General features: G+C 38.1%; 1 protein-coding gene across 1 annotated transcript in view; it reads left to right on the forward strand.

Annotated features, from left to right (window-relative positions):
• Window positions 1–14,729, forward strand: part of LOC101114456 (C4b-binding protein alpha chain-like) — a 98,808-nt gene that overhangs the window by 17,590 nt on the left and 66,489 nt on the right. Inside the window, 3 exon segments of the mRNA XM_027976144.3 lie at window positions 466–648; window positions 2,006–2,197; window positions 4,933–5,115. Coding sequence (XP_027831945.2) covers window positions 466–648; window positions 2,006–2,197; window positions 4,933–5,115 — 558 coding nt within the window.

The following is a 14,729-nucleotide window of genomic DNA, read 5'->3' on the forward strand; positions in this document are numbered from 1 at the left end:
AAAATAATTTCTCTGGTGATGATACTGTTAAGACTCTACTCTCTTGGCAATTCTCAAATATATATTGCAGTGTTATTAACTATAGGCACCAGGCTGTACATCACATTCCCATGACTCATTTATATCTGGAAGTTTTAACCCACATCACTCATTTTTCCAATTGCACATTCTCACCTCTGGCAACCACCAATCTATTCTTTGTAATGATGAAATGGGGTTTTCAAATACTTTTTTCTTTGATGAGAAATATTAGGACCTTATCCACATTGACTAATATGACAGGACCTCATTTTGCTGAGATTCCTAGGAATTAAAAGCACATACATAAAACTTTGAAATATTTTCTTTGTATGTACGTGATGTAGGCTTGTATCAGGTCTCCCCGAGACCCATATATCAATAGTAATCACATCATTATTGCCATTTCTCTTTTATAACTCAGATGTCCTTTTTATGCTTCTTTAGATATAGTCTGTCACGGACTGCGAGTTCGAAATGGAATCATTCTGTCTGGATTTGGACCCATCTAGCACTACGAAGACTCTATTCTGTTCAGCTGCAAGAAAGGTTATATCCTCAATGGAAACAATTTAATCCATTGTGATGCTAATAATGAGTGGCATCCTTCTCTTCCCACTTGTGAACTCAGTGAGTATGCACCAAAGGGATTTTCATAATTGGCATCTAAAATTATGCAGGAATATGGGTGTAGCATGCTCACAGGCACAAACCCACTTAAATCCCAAGAGTCATTTTACATTAAATTAGTACTTTTCTCTAGTTTTCTCATGTCGGGAGGAAGTTTTTCTTTAATTTTGTTTTTTGTTTTTCCTTTTCCTGCTAGTAATCTCTTTGTGTTATCTGAGGATTTTCTATACATATATATCATACAGTTTTGATCCCAGTGACATCACAGACATAGCAGATTTATTTATTCCTTACAAAAATATTTCAGTAGACACTAGACATCCTAACAAAATAAACATATTCTGAGAATTTTTTGAAAGATGGAGGTAAAATTCCTTCAAGATATTCCATTTTAAAATTTGCACAGAGATGCTCTATGGGCTAATGTTGGCCTTGATACCTTGAAGTTGTAAATACATACAGATCAGTCATAAGGTTAATGATACTTATTGCTAAGAATTATTAAGCACTTTATATCAAGCATTCCTTTAAATACATGACGACAATTAATTCCTCTAGTATTTACCATGATCCTAAGTGGTAGATATTACTTTTTTAAAAATCACATTTTAATGATGACAGAACAGAATGATTAAGTAACTAGCACAGGCTTACATAGTTATTTGGCAATGGAAGCCACTGCTACATTGTGATATATTCATTTCCTTCTGCCATTAGGAGAAATAGGTGATGATTTACACATATAATGATGAAATTTGATAAATATGTGATTTGACAGATCTGCACCCCTTCTTCAATCCATATATACCTTTGGCATCATACCCATTAGGGAGTAAAAGCAGAATCCAATATTATGTGAAACAAGGTTTAAGCTCAAATAAGAAGTTCCTGGTGACAGTGTTATAGTATCTGGGGAACACAACAACTCTTATTCTAATTCCCTTTAGGCAAGGAGAATCAGGCGAACATTTCATTTATTTAGCAGCAAACGTGTGCTGTGTATCCTCAGTGATGTCTGATGCTCCTATGCTGAAGTGCTTTGACATGGAAGCGGAACTAAGCTGCTGGAAGTTGACCCAGTAATCTAGATATTGCCCCTTTCTGCACCATGGTGTGTCACCTCAACAACATCCTCTGGGTTGCTGTGTGCTTTGAGTGCTTGGCAATAGCCTATCAGATGTTGATGCTGCCAAGTCTCTTCCTGGAATTCCCATTTAACCTTTGCCATCTCTTTCTCCCTCAGTTAATATGAGCTACCTTTTCTGGGAATGGGGGCTGGTGTGTGCCAGGCTTATTGGGTCAGTCTGCTAAACCCCCAAACAGCTTTCTTTCATCCTTGCACTTTTTTTATGATCAGATAGTTGAATTGGGTTACCAGACTTTCCTCATGCTGTCTGGGATAGAAGAGACAACAAGCTAAGCAATCGAGAAGTATTTGAAGTTGGGACTGAGTTGAAATATCAATGCAAGTTTGGCTATAGACCTATTCCAGATGAACCTCTGGCTTTGACTTGTCAGGAAAATCTCACGTGGGCAGCGTCTAAAGGGTGTGAATATAAGTAAACTTTGTTTTCTGTACTCTTATGTGTGTGTATTCTTTTCCATTGAAAATGTTGAGCATGTGCTTGAATTTTGTACTTTACTGGTTACAACTGATTTCTTCAAATGTATGCTTTGAAATATTTCTAGAGTTAATTTATTGGATCTTCGCAAATTAGTAGAGGAGCTATTTTAAAGGTCATCCTGAAGACTGGGAGAGCTGAAAAATCATGTCCTTCACACTCTGTCCCTTCAAATTCAGCATCAAATGAAAAATCAACTTGCGTATCAAAGATGGGTATCACCTTTATCATTGGTAACCCTCTAGGGCAGCTGCCATTTATATGGTAATCCAGATTGTTTAGATCTGTAACAACTCCATATAAAACCTCAGTGGTCAGTTTTGCAGGCAAAATGAACAAGGAATCTAAAATCTTTGAACTGGAAATGATATATCTTACTTTTCATTAAAGCCTTTTGGCTAGTCTGGTCCGTTGTTAGGGCTTCCCAGATGGTGCTAGTGGTAAAGAATCCATCTGCCAATGCAGGAGATATAAGAGATGCGGGTTCAATCACAGGGTGGAGGAGGGCATGACAACTCACTTCAGTGTTCTTGTCTGGAGAATCCCATGGACAGAGAAGCCTTGTGGACTTCATGGGGTGTGTCTATAGGATCACAAAGGCACAAACTGAAACCACTCAGCATGCACACACACACACACACACACACACACACACAGAAAGAATACCTTGTTGCTGCCTATTGAAAAAGAAATAAAAAATATAGTATTCTGCTTCTTCTGAAGCAACTGAAAATATCAGTGGACTCCACACTAGTGATGTCAGCAGGCCTACAGGATGAAAATAAAATCATACCAACATTTGTAGGTTAATAGTAAAAGGCAAGCAGAGATATCATGTTCACCTTCTCTGGAAAAGCCAAAAGGGTTGTTATATCAGTATCAGTAATGACTCGGCTTCCTGGTCTAATTCATATCTTTCACAGCAGTTAAAAATGCAGTGTCATTTACTGTTTTGATTCAGTACAATGCATTTTTGTTGTTCAGTCACTAAGTCAGGTGTGACTCTTTGGGACCCCATAGAGTATAGCTTGTTGGGCTTCCCTGTTCTTCACTATGTCCCTGAGTCCACTCAGACTCATGTCCATTGAGTCAGTGATGCCACCAACCATCTCATCCTTTGTCATCCCCTTCTCTTGACCTCAATCTTTCTCTGCACCAGAGTCTTTTCCAATGAGTTGGCTTTTCCCATCAGGTGGCCAAAGTATTGGAGCTTCAGCTTCAGCATCAGTCCTTCCAATGAATATTCAGGGTTGATTTCTTTCAGGATTGAATGGTTTGATCTCCTTGCAGTCCAAGGGACTCTCATGTGTCTTCTTCTAGCCTGCAAAAGCTGGAATTGACTGGACCTGAGGCTGGAAAGTTAGCAGGACTAGGTTATGAAGGACCTCGTGTGTCTTCAGGAGTTAAGAATGTATATGAAGGACAGACATTGAAAGGCTTTAACCAGAGGAGTAAATGTGCTGCATTTTAGAAAGAGAAGTCTGGCTGTGGAGTGAGCAACAGTTTGAAGTGGGACAGAACTTAACCCATAGACAGCTGCTGTAGCTATCCAGCCAAGCAGTGAGGCTGGTTTCAGCTGAGGCAATGGCAGTGGCCTGAAGAGAAGTTGAGAGATCCTGAAGGAATTAAAAGTGGCAGGACTGACAGGACTCGATGACTGACGGCTGTGGGGTGACGGGGGAGGGGGGGTTCCTTCTGTGCTTGTGATCTGGGATGCCCTGGCTGCCTCTGCATCACAACTGTCACATCAGTACTATCGGCCACTGACCCACCACCACAATCATCCAGGAGCGTAGGCCATTAGAAGAGGAAGATTTGGGGTCTTTGGAATTTAGATTTCAGGCTTTAGATTTTGCTAAGGGTTTTTTTTTTTTTTTTAAGATATAATTGACTTATAATACTAATTTCAGGTGTACACCAGTGATTTGCTATTTATGTAAATACAGTGAAATGATCATAATAACTTTAGTGAACATCTATCACCATACAAAGTTACAAAATAATTTTTCTTATGATGAAACATTTTAAGTTCATTCTCCAAACAACTTTCAAACATATATTACAGACTTATTAACTTCAGGCACCATGCTGTACACTACATCTCCATGATTTATTTATAACTGGAAGTTTGTACCTTTTGACCCACTTCATTCCTTTTGTCCACTCTGCATCCCCACCTCTGGCAACCACCAATCTATTATCTGGAACTAAGAAATTGTTTTTTCATTTTTTTTTCCACATTGAATAACATGATGGGACCTCATTTCACTGAGGAACTAGGAACTAGAAAGATATCATCCATTCTTAGTTGCTAAGTTGTTTCTGACCCTTTGCAACCCCTTGGTCCATAGCCTGCCAGACTCCTCTGTCCATGGGATTTCCCAAACAAGAATCTTGGCGTGGGTTGTAATTTCCTTCTCCAGGGGATCTTCCAGACCCTGGGGTTGAATCCCTGTCTCCTTCACTGGCAGGTGGTTTCTTTACCACTGAGCCTCTTGGGAAGCCCACTAAAAGGATATACATACGACTTTAAAAAATTTTCTTTGTGTGTTCTTGATGTAGGCTTGTATCAGGTCTCCCTGAGACCCATATATCAATAGTAGTCACATCATTATCACCATTTCTCTTTTATAACTCAGATGTTCTTTTTATGCTTCTTTAGATATTATCTGTCATCCACCTCAAGTTCCAAATGGAAACATTCTCTCTGGATTTGGACCTGTGTATAATTACAATGACTCTGTTCTGTTCAGTTGCAAGAAAGGCTATATCCTCAATGGCAGCAATTTAATCCATTGTGGTGCTGATGACGAGTGGCATCCTTCTCCTCCCACTTGTGAACTCAGTGAGTATGCACCAAAGGGATTTTCATAATTGGCATCTAAAGTTATCCAGGAATATGGGTGTAACATGCTCACAGGCACAAGCCCACTTTAATCTTGAGTCATTTTACATTAAATTAGTAATTTTTTCTAATTTTCTCATGTCAGGAGAAAGGTTTATTATTTTTTTCTGCTGGTTATTTCTTCATGTTATCTGTCTGAGGATTTTGTGTACATATAACATGATTTTGACAAATGACATCATAGATATTGCAGATTTATTAATTCCTAACAAAAATATTTCAGTAGACATTAGTGAGGTGTCTCATCCTCACGAAATAAACATATCCTGAAAAGTTTTTAAAAGATGAAGGTAAAATTGCTTCAAGATTTTTCTTTTTAAACTTTGTGCATAGATGCTCTATGGGCTGATGTTGGCCTTGATACCTTGAAGCTGTAAATACATACAGATAGGTCATCATATATAATGATACTTATTGTTAACATTCATAAAATACTTTCTGTATATCAAGAACTGCTCTAAATATATAACTTTCAATTAATTCAGTTACTTAATATTTACTGCATATTCAGTCTCAGGTTAGGAAGATCATTGGAGGAGGAAATGGCAACTGACTTCAGTATTCTTGCTTGAAAAATCCCAAGGACAGGGAAGCCTGGTGGGTAGAGTCCAAAGGATTGCAGAGTTGGACACAACTGATTGACTAGACACACACACATGATCCTAAGAGGTAGTTACTACCTCTTTTTAAAATTTTAAAATTCCGTTTTAATGATGGGGAAAGAAATGAGTAAGTAACCAGCATAAGCTGAGTTAGTTAGGGGTGGAAGCCACTGCTACATTGTGGTTTATTCAATCCCTTCTGCCATCACAAGGAATTAGGTTACATTTTACATATGTAGTGAAAAAGTTTGATAAGTACGCAAATTGACAGACATGTTGCTGTTCCATTGCTAAGTCATGTCCGACTCTTTGCAACCCCATAGACTGCAGCATGCCAGGGTCTTCTGTCCTCTACTATCTCTGGGAATTTGCTCAAATTCAGTCAGTGATGCTATCTAACCATCTCATCCTCTGCCAGCCAATTCTCCTTTTGCCTTCAATCTTTCCCAGTGTCATGGTCTTTTCTAATGAACCAGCTCTTAACATAGGTGGCCAAAGTATTGGAGCTTCAGCTTCAGCCACAGCCCTGCCAATGAATATCCTCTCGAGTCTTCTCTAGCACCACAATTCGAAAGCATCAAATTTTGAATAGAAGGAGCAAACAGCCTTCTCTATAGACCAATTCTCACATCCATATATGACTACTGGAAAAACCATAGCTTTGACTATGTGGACATTTGTTGGCAAAGCAATGTCTCTGGTTTTTAACATGCTGTCTACGTTTATGATAGCTTTTCTTCCAAGCAGCAAGCATCTTTTAATTTGACGGCTGCAGTCCCTGACCACAGTGATTTTGGAGCCCAAGAAAATAAAGTCTGTCACTGTTTCCATTGTTTCTCCATCTATTTGCCCATGAAGTGATGGGACCAGATGCTGTGATCTTAGTTATCTGAATGTTGAGTTTAAAGTCAGCTTTTTCACACTCTTTCAGCGTCATCAAGAGGCTCTTTAGTTCCTCTTCACTTTTGCCATTAGAGTGGTATCATCTGCATATCTGAGGTTGTTTTGATTCCAGCTTGTGATTCATTCAGCCTGACATTTTGTATTATGTACTCTGCATATAAGTTAAATAAGCAGGGTGACAATATACAGCCTTGTCATTCTCCTTTCCCAATTTTTAACCATTCCATGGTTCCTTGTCTGGTTGTAACTGTTGCATCTTGACCCACATCCAGGATTCTCAGGAGACAGGTGAGGTGGTTTGATATTCCCATCTTTTTAAGAGTTTTCCACAGTTTGTTGTGACCCACACACTCAAAGGCTTTCACATAGACTATGAAGCAGATGTTTTTCTGGAACTCCCTTGTTTTCTCTGTGATGTACTGAATTCTGTCAATTTGATCTCTGGTTCCTCTTGCCCTTTCAAAACCCAGCCAGTAAATCTGGAGGTTCTCAGTTCACATACTTCTGAAGCCTAGCTTGAAGGATTTTGAGCATAACCTTGCTAGCATGTGAAATGAGCACTGTTGTTTGGTAGTCTGAACATTCTTTGGCACTACCCTTCTTTGGGATTAGAATGAGAACTGAGCTTTTCCAGTCCTATAGCCACTGCTGAAGTTTTCAAATTTGCTGGCATATTGAGTGCAGCACTTTAACAGCATCATCTTTTAGGATGTGAAATAGCTCAGTTGGGATTCCATCACATGCACCTAGCCTTGTTCATAGCAATGCTTCTTAAGTCCTAAGGCCCACTTGACTTCACACTCCAGTATATCTGACTCTAGATGAGTGACCATGCCATCATGGTTATCAGGGTTGTTAAGACCATTTTCGTATAGTTCTTCTGTGTATTTTTGCCATCTCTTCTTAATCTCTTCTGCTTTTGTTAGGTCCTTACCATTCTTGTCCTTTATTACACCTATCCTTGCATATATTCCCTTGGTATCTCCAATTTTCTTGACAAGATCTCTCATCTTTCCCATTCTATTGCTTTCCTTGATTTCTTTGCATTTTTCATTTCAGAAGGCTTCTTTATCTCTCCTTGCTCTTCTCTGGAACTCTGCATTCAGTTGGGTATGTCTTTCACTTTTGCCTTTGCGTTTTACTTCACTTCTTTCCTCAGCTGTTTGTAAGGCCTCCTCAGACAACCACTTTGCTTTTTTGCATTTATTTTTCTTTGGGATGGTTTTGGTCACTGCCTCCTGTGCAATGTTATGAACTTCTGTGTGTAGTTCTTCAGGCATTCTTTCTACCAGAGCTAACCCCTTGGATCTATTCATCACCTCTACTGTGTAATCATAAGGGGTTTGATTTAGGTTGTACCTGAATGACTTAGTGGTTTCTCCTACTTTCTTCAATTTAAGCCTGAATTTTACAACAAGGAATTCATGCTCTGAACCACAGTCAGCTCCAGGTCTTTTTTTTTTTTTTTACTGTCTGTATAGAGATTCTCCATCTTTGGCTGCAAAGAATATAATCAACCTGATTTTGGTATTGACCATCAGGTGATGCCCATGTGCAGAGCCATCTTTTGGGTTGTTGGAAAAGCTATTTGCTATGACCAGTGTGTTCTCTTGACAAAACTTGTTAGCTTTTCCCCTGCTTCATTCTGTACTCTAAGGCCAAACTCACCTGTTATTCCAGGTATCTCTGGACTTCCTCCTTTTGCATTCGATGAAGAAAAGAACATCATTTTTTGATGTTAGTTCTAGAAAGTGTTGTAGGTCTTCATAGAACCTGTCAGCTTCAGCTTCTTCAGCATTAGTAGTTGGGGCATAGATTTGGATTACGTGAAACTGAATGGTTTGCCTTGGAAACAAACTGAGATCATTCTGTTGCTTTTGAGATTGCACCCACGTCCTGCATTTCATACTCTTTTGTTTGGCTATGAGGGCTACTCCATTTCTTCTAAAAGATTCTTGCCCACAGTAGCAGATAGAATAGTCATCTGTATTAAAGTCTTCCCTTGAGGATCAGCTGGTAAAGAATCTGCCTGCAATGTGGGAGACCTGGGTCCTGTCCCTGGGTTTGGAAGATCCCCTGGAGAAGGGAAAGGCTATCCACACCAGCATTCTGGCCTGGAGAATTGAATGGACTGTATAGTCCATGGGGTCATGAAGAGTAGGACACAACTGAGTGACTTTCACTTTCTGAATTAAATTCGCCCATTGCCGTCCATTTTAGTTCACTGATTCCTCAAATATCGATGTTCACTCTTCCATCTCCTGTTTGACCACGTCCAATTTACCTTGATTCATGGACCTAACATTCCAGGTTCCTATGCAATAGGTCTTTTATGGCATTGGATGTTACTTTCATCACCAGACACATCCACAGTGGAGTGTCATTTCTGCCTTGGTCCAGCTACTTCATTCTTTCTAGAGCTGTTAGTAACTGCCCTTCACTCCTCCCTAGTAACATACTGAAAAGCGTTCACCCTAGAGGGCTCATCTTCTGATGTCATATCTTTTTGCTTTTTCATACTGTTCCTGGAGTTCTCATGGCAAGAATACTGGAGTGGATTGTCACTTCCTTCTCCAGTAGTCCACTTTTGTCATAACTCTTCACTAGATGCCCATTTTGGGTGGCCCTGCATGGCATGGCTTATCATTTCATCGAGTAAGGCAAATCTTTTCACCGGGAGAACAAGGCTGTGTTCTGTGAAGGGGCTATGTGACAGACATGTATCCTCTCTTCATCCATGTGTATCTTTGGCTTCATATTCAGTAGGGGAGAAAAGCAAAATCCAAGAGCTAAGTGGAGGCAAAGTTCAAGCTCAAATCATGAAGTTCCTGGTGACAGTGTTATAGTATCTGGGGGACACTACAACTTCTATTGTAATTCCCCTCTAGGCAAGATCTGGGCCTCCTTCTCTGGTCTAGGGAACATAGTCTCAGGAGCTAGGTCCTGCCATAGAAGGAAGAAAGCCTTGACCAGAAATGTAGAGACTTTTTCATAGATGAGACACTCCCGCTGTCCCTTCCTCCACCTCCTTTTCCTTTGGGAAAAGCGAGCAAGGAGGTGAGGGATTGGTGGATGCTCTTCTGGCCTTAGATAGGAATGCTGGGAAATGAGGAAAATTACTCCATTCAGACTACAAGAATTCTGTCATTTTGTAAGTGGCATCATGGAGGCCCAGACTACATGGATTCCATACAGTTAGATTTTAATATATTATGTGGAGACAAATAATGAGCAGTCGTGGTTTAGATCAACCTATTGAGAAATCAATATTCAAAATCAGGAATTAACTAAATACGTTTGAAAAGAATGATATTCATAATATGACTATGATTCTATTGGGAAAATAGGGCTTATTTTATTAATAAAAAGACAGAATTAAAAGCATATTTAAAGAAGAATAGGAGGGTGAGTAAATAGCATCTTTGGAGGAATCTACCCTAATGAATAGAAAAAACAGCTAATATATTAGTTTCTCATATATAAATAGATGCTTACAGATGCTTAAAAATCTACCTGTTTTCTACGTTAGGTTTAAAGTTTCATTGACTGCTATGTTATATTATAAAGTAATTAACCTCCAATTAAAATAAATAAATTTATATTTAAAAAAACAAAAACTTTTTACCATCTATAAATAATAAAATGAGAAGTTGTATATCCAAGTTGTCACAAATGTGCTATATCCATATATTTGTAATTGATGATATTTATGGGTAAATTATAACCTGATATAAATGTCAGGTATTACTATGACATTTTAAGGCTTATTTTGAAAAATTAAGAAGTTTGACAGATACAGAGATAATTCTAGATTTATTTGCAATTAGAGAGCTAGCGTATTTTATTCTAAATTATTTAAAAAGAAATCTAGTGTGAAAAAGTGTTATCTGAGAGAAAATTACTATAGCTTTGAAAAGTATATTTATTTGATGCATATTAATATATGTACATTTGTGTCTGTGTGTATTTGTATAACTAAATGACCTTATTGTATACCTGAAACTAACATAACATTGTAAATCAAGTACATTTCAATTAAAGTAAAAGAAAATAAATATATATTTATTACATTTCCCTTATGTCAGCTTTTTAGAACATTTCAAATTAGGTATTTTTTTACAGCTTTATTTTTTTATTGACATGCAATAAAATACATACATGTAGAGTATGTAAGTCTATCAATTTGACATATGTGTGCACTTTTGAAATTATCAGTACAATCAAGATAATGAATATATCAATCTGTCTGAAAAGTTTTCTCATGCTTCTTCCTCAAGCCCTTCCTTCACTATCCCCAGAAAATCACTGCTCTGCTCACATTGGCTCATATTGGCTCATAGATTGGCTCACATTTTCTAGAATTTTATACAGATGAAATAATATGCTTTTTTATAAGGCTTTTTTCATTTGCCACAATTATTTTCAAATTGATAGATGTGATTATGTACATCAATAATTTATTCCCCTTTATTGCTGAATAGTATTCCATGGTATAAGTATCCCATAGATGTTCAGCTATTTCCTGACTGAAGGACATGTTAAGGGAAAAACTTTCCACTTGTTTACATATTTACCATTTCTGATGCTCTTCATCCTTTGTGTAGACACAGATTTCTATCTGGTATCATCTTCCTCTTGCTTGAATTATGTCCACCAATATTTCCTATAATTTAGACATGCTGGTAATGAATTGTTTTAGGTTTAAACATTTGAAAAAAATTTAGTTTTCTTTGTGTTTGAAAGATATTTTTTTCTGAATATTCTAGATTGACTGCTTTTTTCTTTTGGTACTTTAAAAATATTGCTTCTATTGTCTTCTTTTTAAAAAATACTTATTTATTTTGCTGTATCGGGTCTTAGTTGCAGCAAGCGGGACCTTTGCTTTGGCATGTGGGATCTTTTTGTTGTGGTGGTCAGGTTTCTCTCTTGATATTGTATGTGGGCTCCCAAGTGTGCAGGCTCAGTAGTTGTGGGGTGTGTATGGGGAGCTTACTTGCCCCATTGCACGTGGGATATTATTTCCCCAAACAGGGATTGAACCTGAGTCCTCTGCATTGAAAGGCAGATTCTTAACCACTGGATCATTGGGAAAGTCCCTATTGCCTTTTATTTTATTTTTTAAACTTTTGTTGAAGTATCATTGGTTTATAGCAGTCTATGTTTGATGTATGCAATAGTATATTTCAAACTTGGCATATACTACAGCATGCTCACCACCAGAATTCGAGTTTACATTCATCACCATACAGTTAATTTCTTTCCTAGTTTTGCCCTCCCCAACCTCTTTTCCTCTGGTAGCCGCTACTCTGTTCTCTGCATCCACATGTTTGTTTTGTTCATATAGTTTTGATTGGTTTTTATATTTCACATGTAAGTGAAACCATACAATACTTTTTTCCAACAAGATGTTTGTTGTCAGCCTTGTTCTTTGCTCCTCTGTATTTAGGGTGACTTTTTTCTTTCAGTTCAGTTCAGTTCAGTTCAGTTCAGTTCAGTTGCTCAGTCATGTCTGACTCTTTGCGACCCCCATGAATCGCAGCACGCCAGGCCTCCCTGTCCATCACCAATTCCCAGAGTCCACCCAGACTCATGTCCATCAAGTCAGTGATGCCATCCAGCCATCTCATCCTGTCATCCCCTTCTCCTCCTGCCCCCAATCCCTCCCAGCATCCGAGTCTTTTCCAATGAGTCAACTCTTCGCATGAGGTGGCCAAAGTCCTGGCATTTCAGGCTCAGCATCAGTTCTCCCAATGAACACCCAGGACTGGTCTCCTTTAGAATGGACTTGTTTGACCTCCTTGCAGTCCAAGGGACTCTCAAGAGTCTCCTCCAATACCACAGTTCAAAAGAATCAATTCTTCAGCTTTCTTTACAGTCCAACTCTCACATCCATACATGACCACTGGAATTAGAAAGATTTTTAAAAAATGTTTTAATCTTTGATTTTAGGAAATTTGATTATGATATGTCATATCTTCATTCTGTTTTCTTTTTGTTTATTGTCACTGGGGTTTGTTGAGTTTATTTAATCTATGGTTAATAATTTTCACAAAACTTGATAAGTTATAACCATTATTTACTCAAATATTTTCCACCTCTATTCCCTTCTTTCTTTCAGGATCTCTGCTTATGCATATATGAAACCACCTGAAATTGCTTTACAATTGATTGTGGCTCTGATTCTTTTTTTCCCAGTCTTTTAACTTTTAGTATTTCATCTTTTATAATTGCTATGTGTTCAAATTTCTTAATCTTTTCCTTTGGAGTGTCTAATATAATGTAAATCTGACTAAACTTTTTCTTTTTTTAACTTTTAAATACTCATCTGTTAAGTGAGACCTCTCAACTACAAGTTTTTATTTCTAAAAGTTTAAGTTGGGGCTTTTAAAATACTTTTAATGTCTCCACTTATCATGCTCAATCTCTCATTTATATACTTAAATATATGAAATATAGTTATAATAACCATTTTAGTGTCTTTCTTTTCTAATTACATTACGTGTCACTTTAGGGTTTGTTTCTATTGATTGAGTTGTCTCTTCATTTTGTGTTATAGATTCTTTGTGAAGGGTTAATAGGGTAGCAGAGATGTGCCTGCAAACGGGTCTCTCTGCTCAGGCTGAGCGTCCTTGCATACGAGGTGTTCTGCCAAAGAGTCTGGATACAGCCTTGAGTTTAATGGTCCCTTGCAAATGAGGGAGCATTCCCTTCTTGAGATAAGAGGGAGATGAGGGCTTTGTGCAGACTCTGCAGTAGACAGAGATTTCACTCCCCTTTGCTGTACGATAACATGTATGCACCTGCACTGTACTGAAAAGGCTTATTCTTACAGTCTGGAATTCTGCCTAAGGGGGGCTTTATAATAATAAACGGCAATTAGTTTGCCCAGTTCTGTTCCTCTGGCCAGAGTGGTGTCCTGTCTGTCTCTTGTGTGTCTTGTATGTTCTGTGTCATTTCACTCGTAGTAACCAACACTTCGCCTCTTTGTATTTGTAGTAGTTTTAAAGTTGAATGCTAGACATTTTGAATGTGATGTTTTGGTGCTGGATATTTTTGCATGTTTTGAAAATATCTTTGAGTTTAGTCTGGGATGCAGTTAACCTATTTGGAAGCTGATTATCTTCAGTCTTGCTTTTTAGCTTTGTCTAGAGGGATCAGAGAAGCCCCCTGCAGAGACAATATTATTCTGATTATTTTATCAATTTCCCACAAAATATGAGGCTTTCCAGTCTATCTGGTGGTGAAATGAGCTATGTTCAGGCCTGAGTGAATATAGATATTATTCTCCCTGCTCTTTGGGGTTCTTTGTTGGTTATTTGCTTACATGCAGCTGAAATTTAACATGTAGCTGAAAACTTGGAGGGGATCCTCTGAAGATCTGAAATGCTTTGTTTCTGACCAGACCTTTTCTCTTCGTCACTCTGCCCTGTGAACACTGACTTCTCTGGACTCCCATCTCTGTCTCCTTAACTCCTTAACAACCTTCAGGGAGAGGCAGAGTTTCTGCCTTGGTTCTCCCCTCTCTGTGCTGAAGCCTGAAAACTCTCAGACTGTGGCCATCAAAGAGCTTTTCTCATTTGCTTTCTCACTACTGGGGACTAATGTCTGGTTACTGCTTGATACTTAATGTCAAAAAACATGATTTCACTTAGTTTGTCTTTTCCCCCTTTTCCCGTTTTAAATTGTTCCAGGCTGAGAGTGAATCCTATCCTTGTTATTCAATCTTGACCAGAAGCAGACATCCAAATAAAGTATTCTTTCTCTTCAATTTTACAGCAAAAGAAGAAAAAACCCTGGCCTCAGGCAATGACTAAATTTCATCCTGCGTATTACCACTAAAGCTGATATAAAACTCTGAAAATATTTATTTCTTCATCCTTGAAAATAGAGAGAAAGGTATATATGAGTCAGTAAAGATTTGCCAAGAGGTGTATGTTAATAGGCAGTTCCAATCATTCTGGATGTGGTAACCCCAAGGAAGATCACAAAAAGATGAATTAAGAATTTATTATTGTTCATGAGACGACCCTGTATGCAAGACAGGGAAAG

The sequence above is a fragment of the Ovis aries genome, chromosome 12 (genome assembly GCF_016772045.2).
Source record: "Ovis aries strain OAR_USU_Benz2616 breed Rambouillet chromosome 12, ARS-UI_Ramb_v3.0, whole genome shotgun sequence".
In the NCBI taxonomy this organism is placed as follows: domain Eukaryota; kingdom Metazoa; phylum Chordata; class Mammalia; order Artiodactyla; family Bovidae; genus Ovis; species Ovis aries.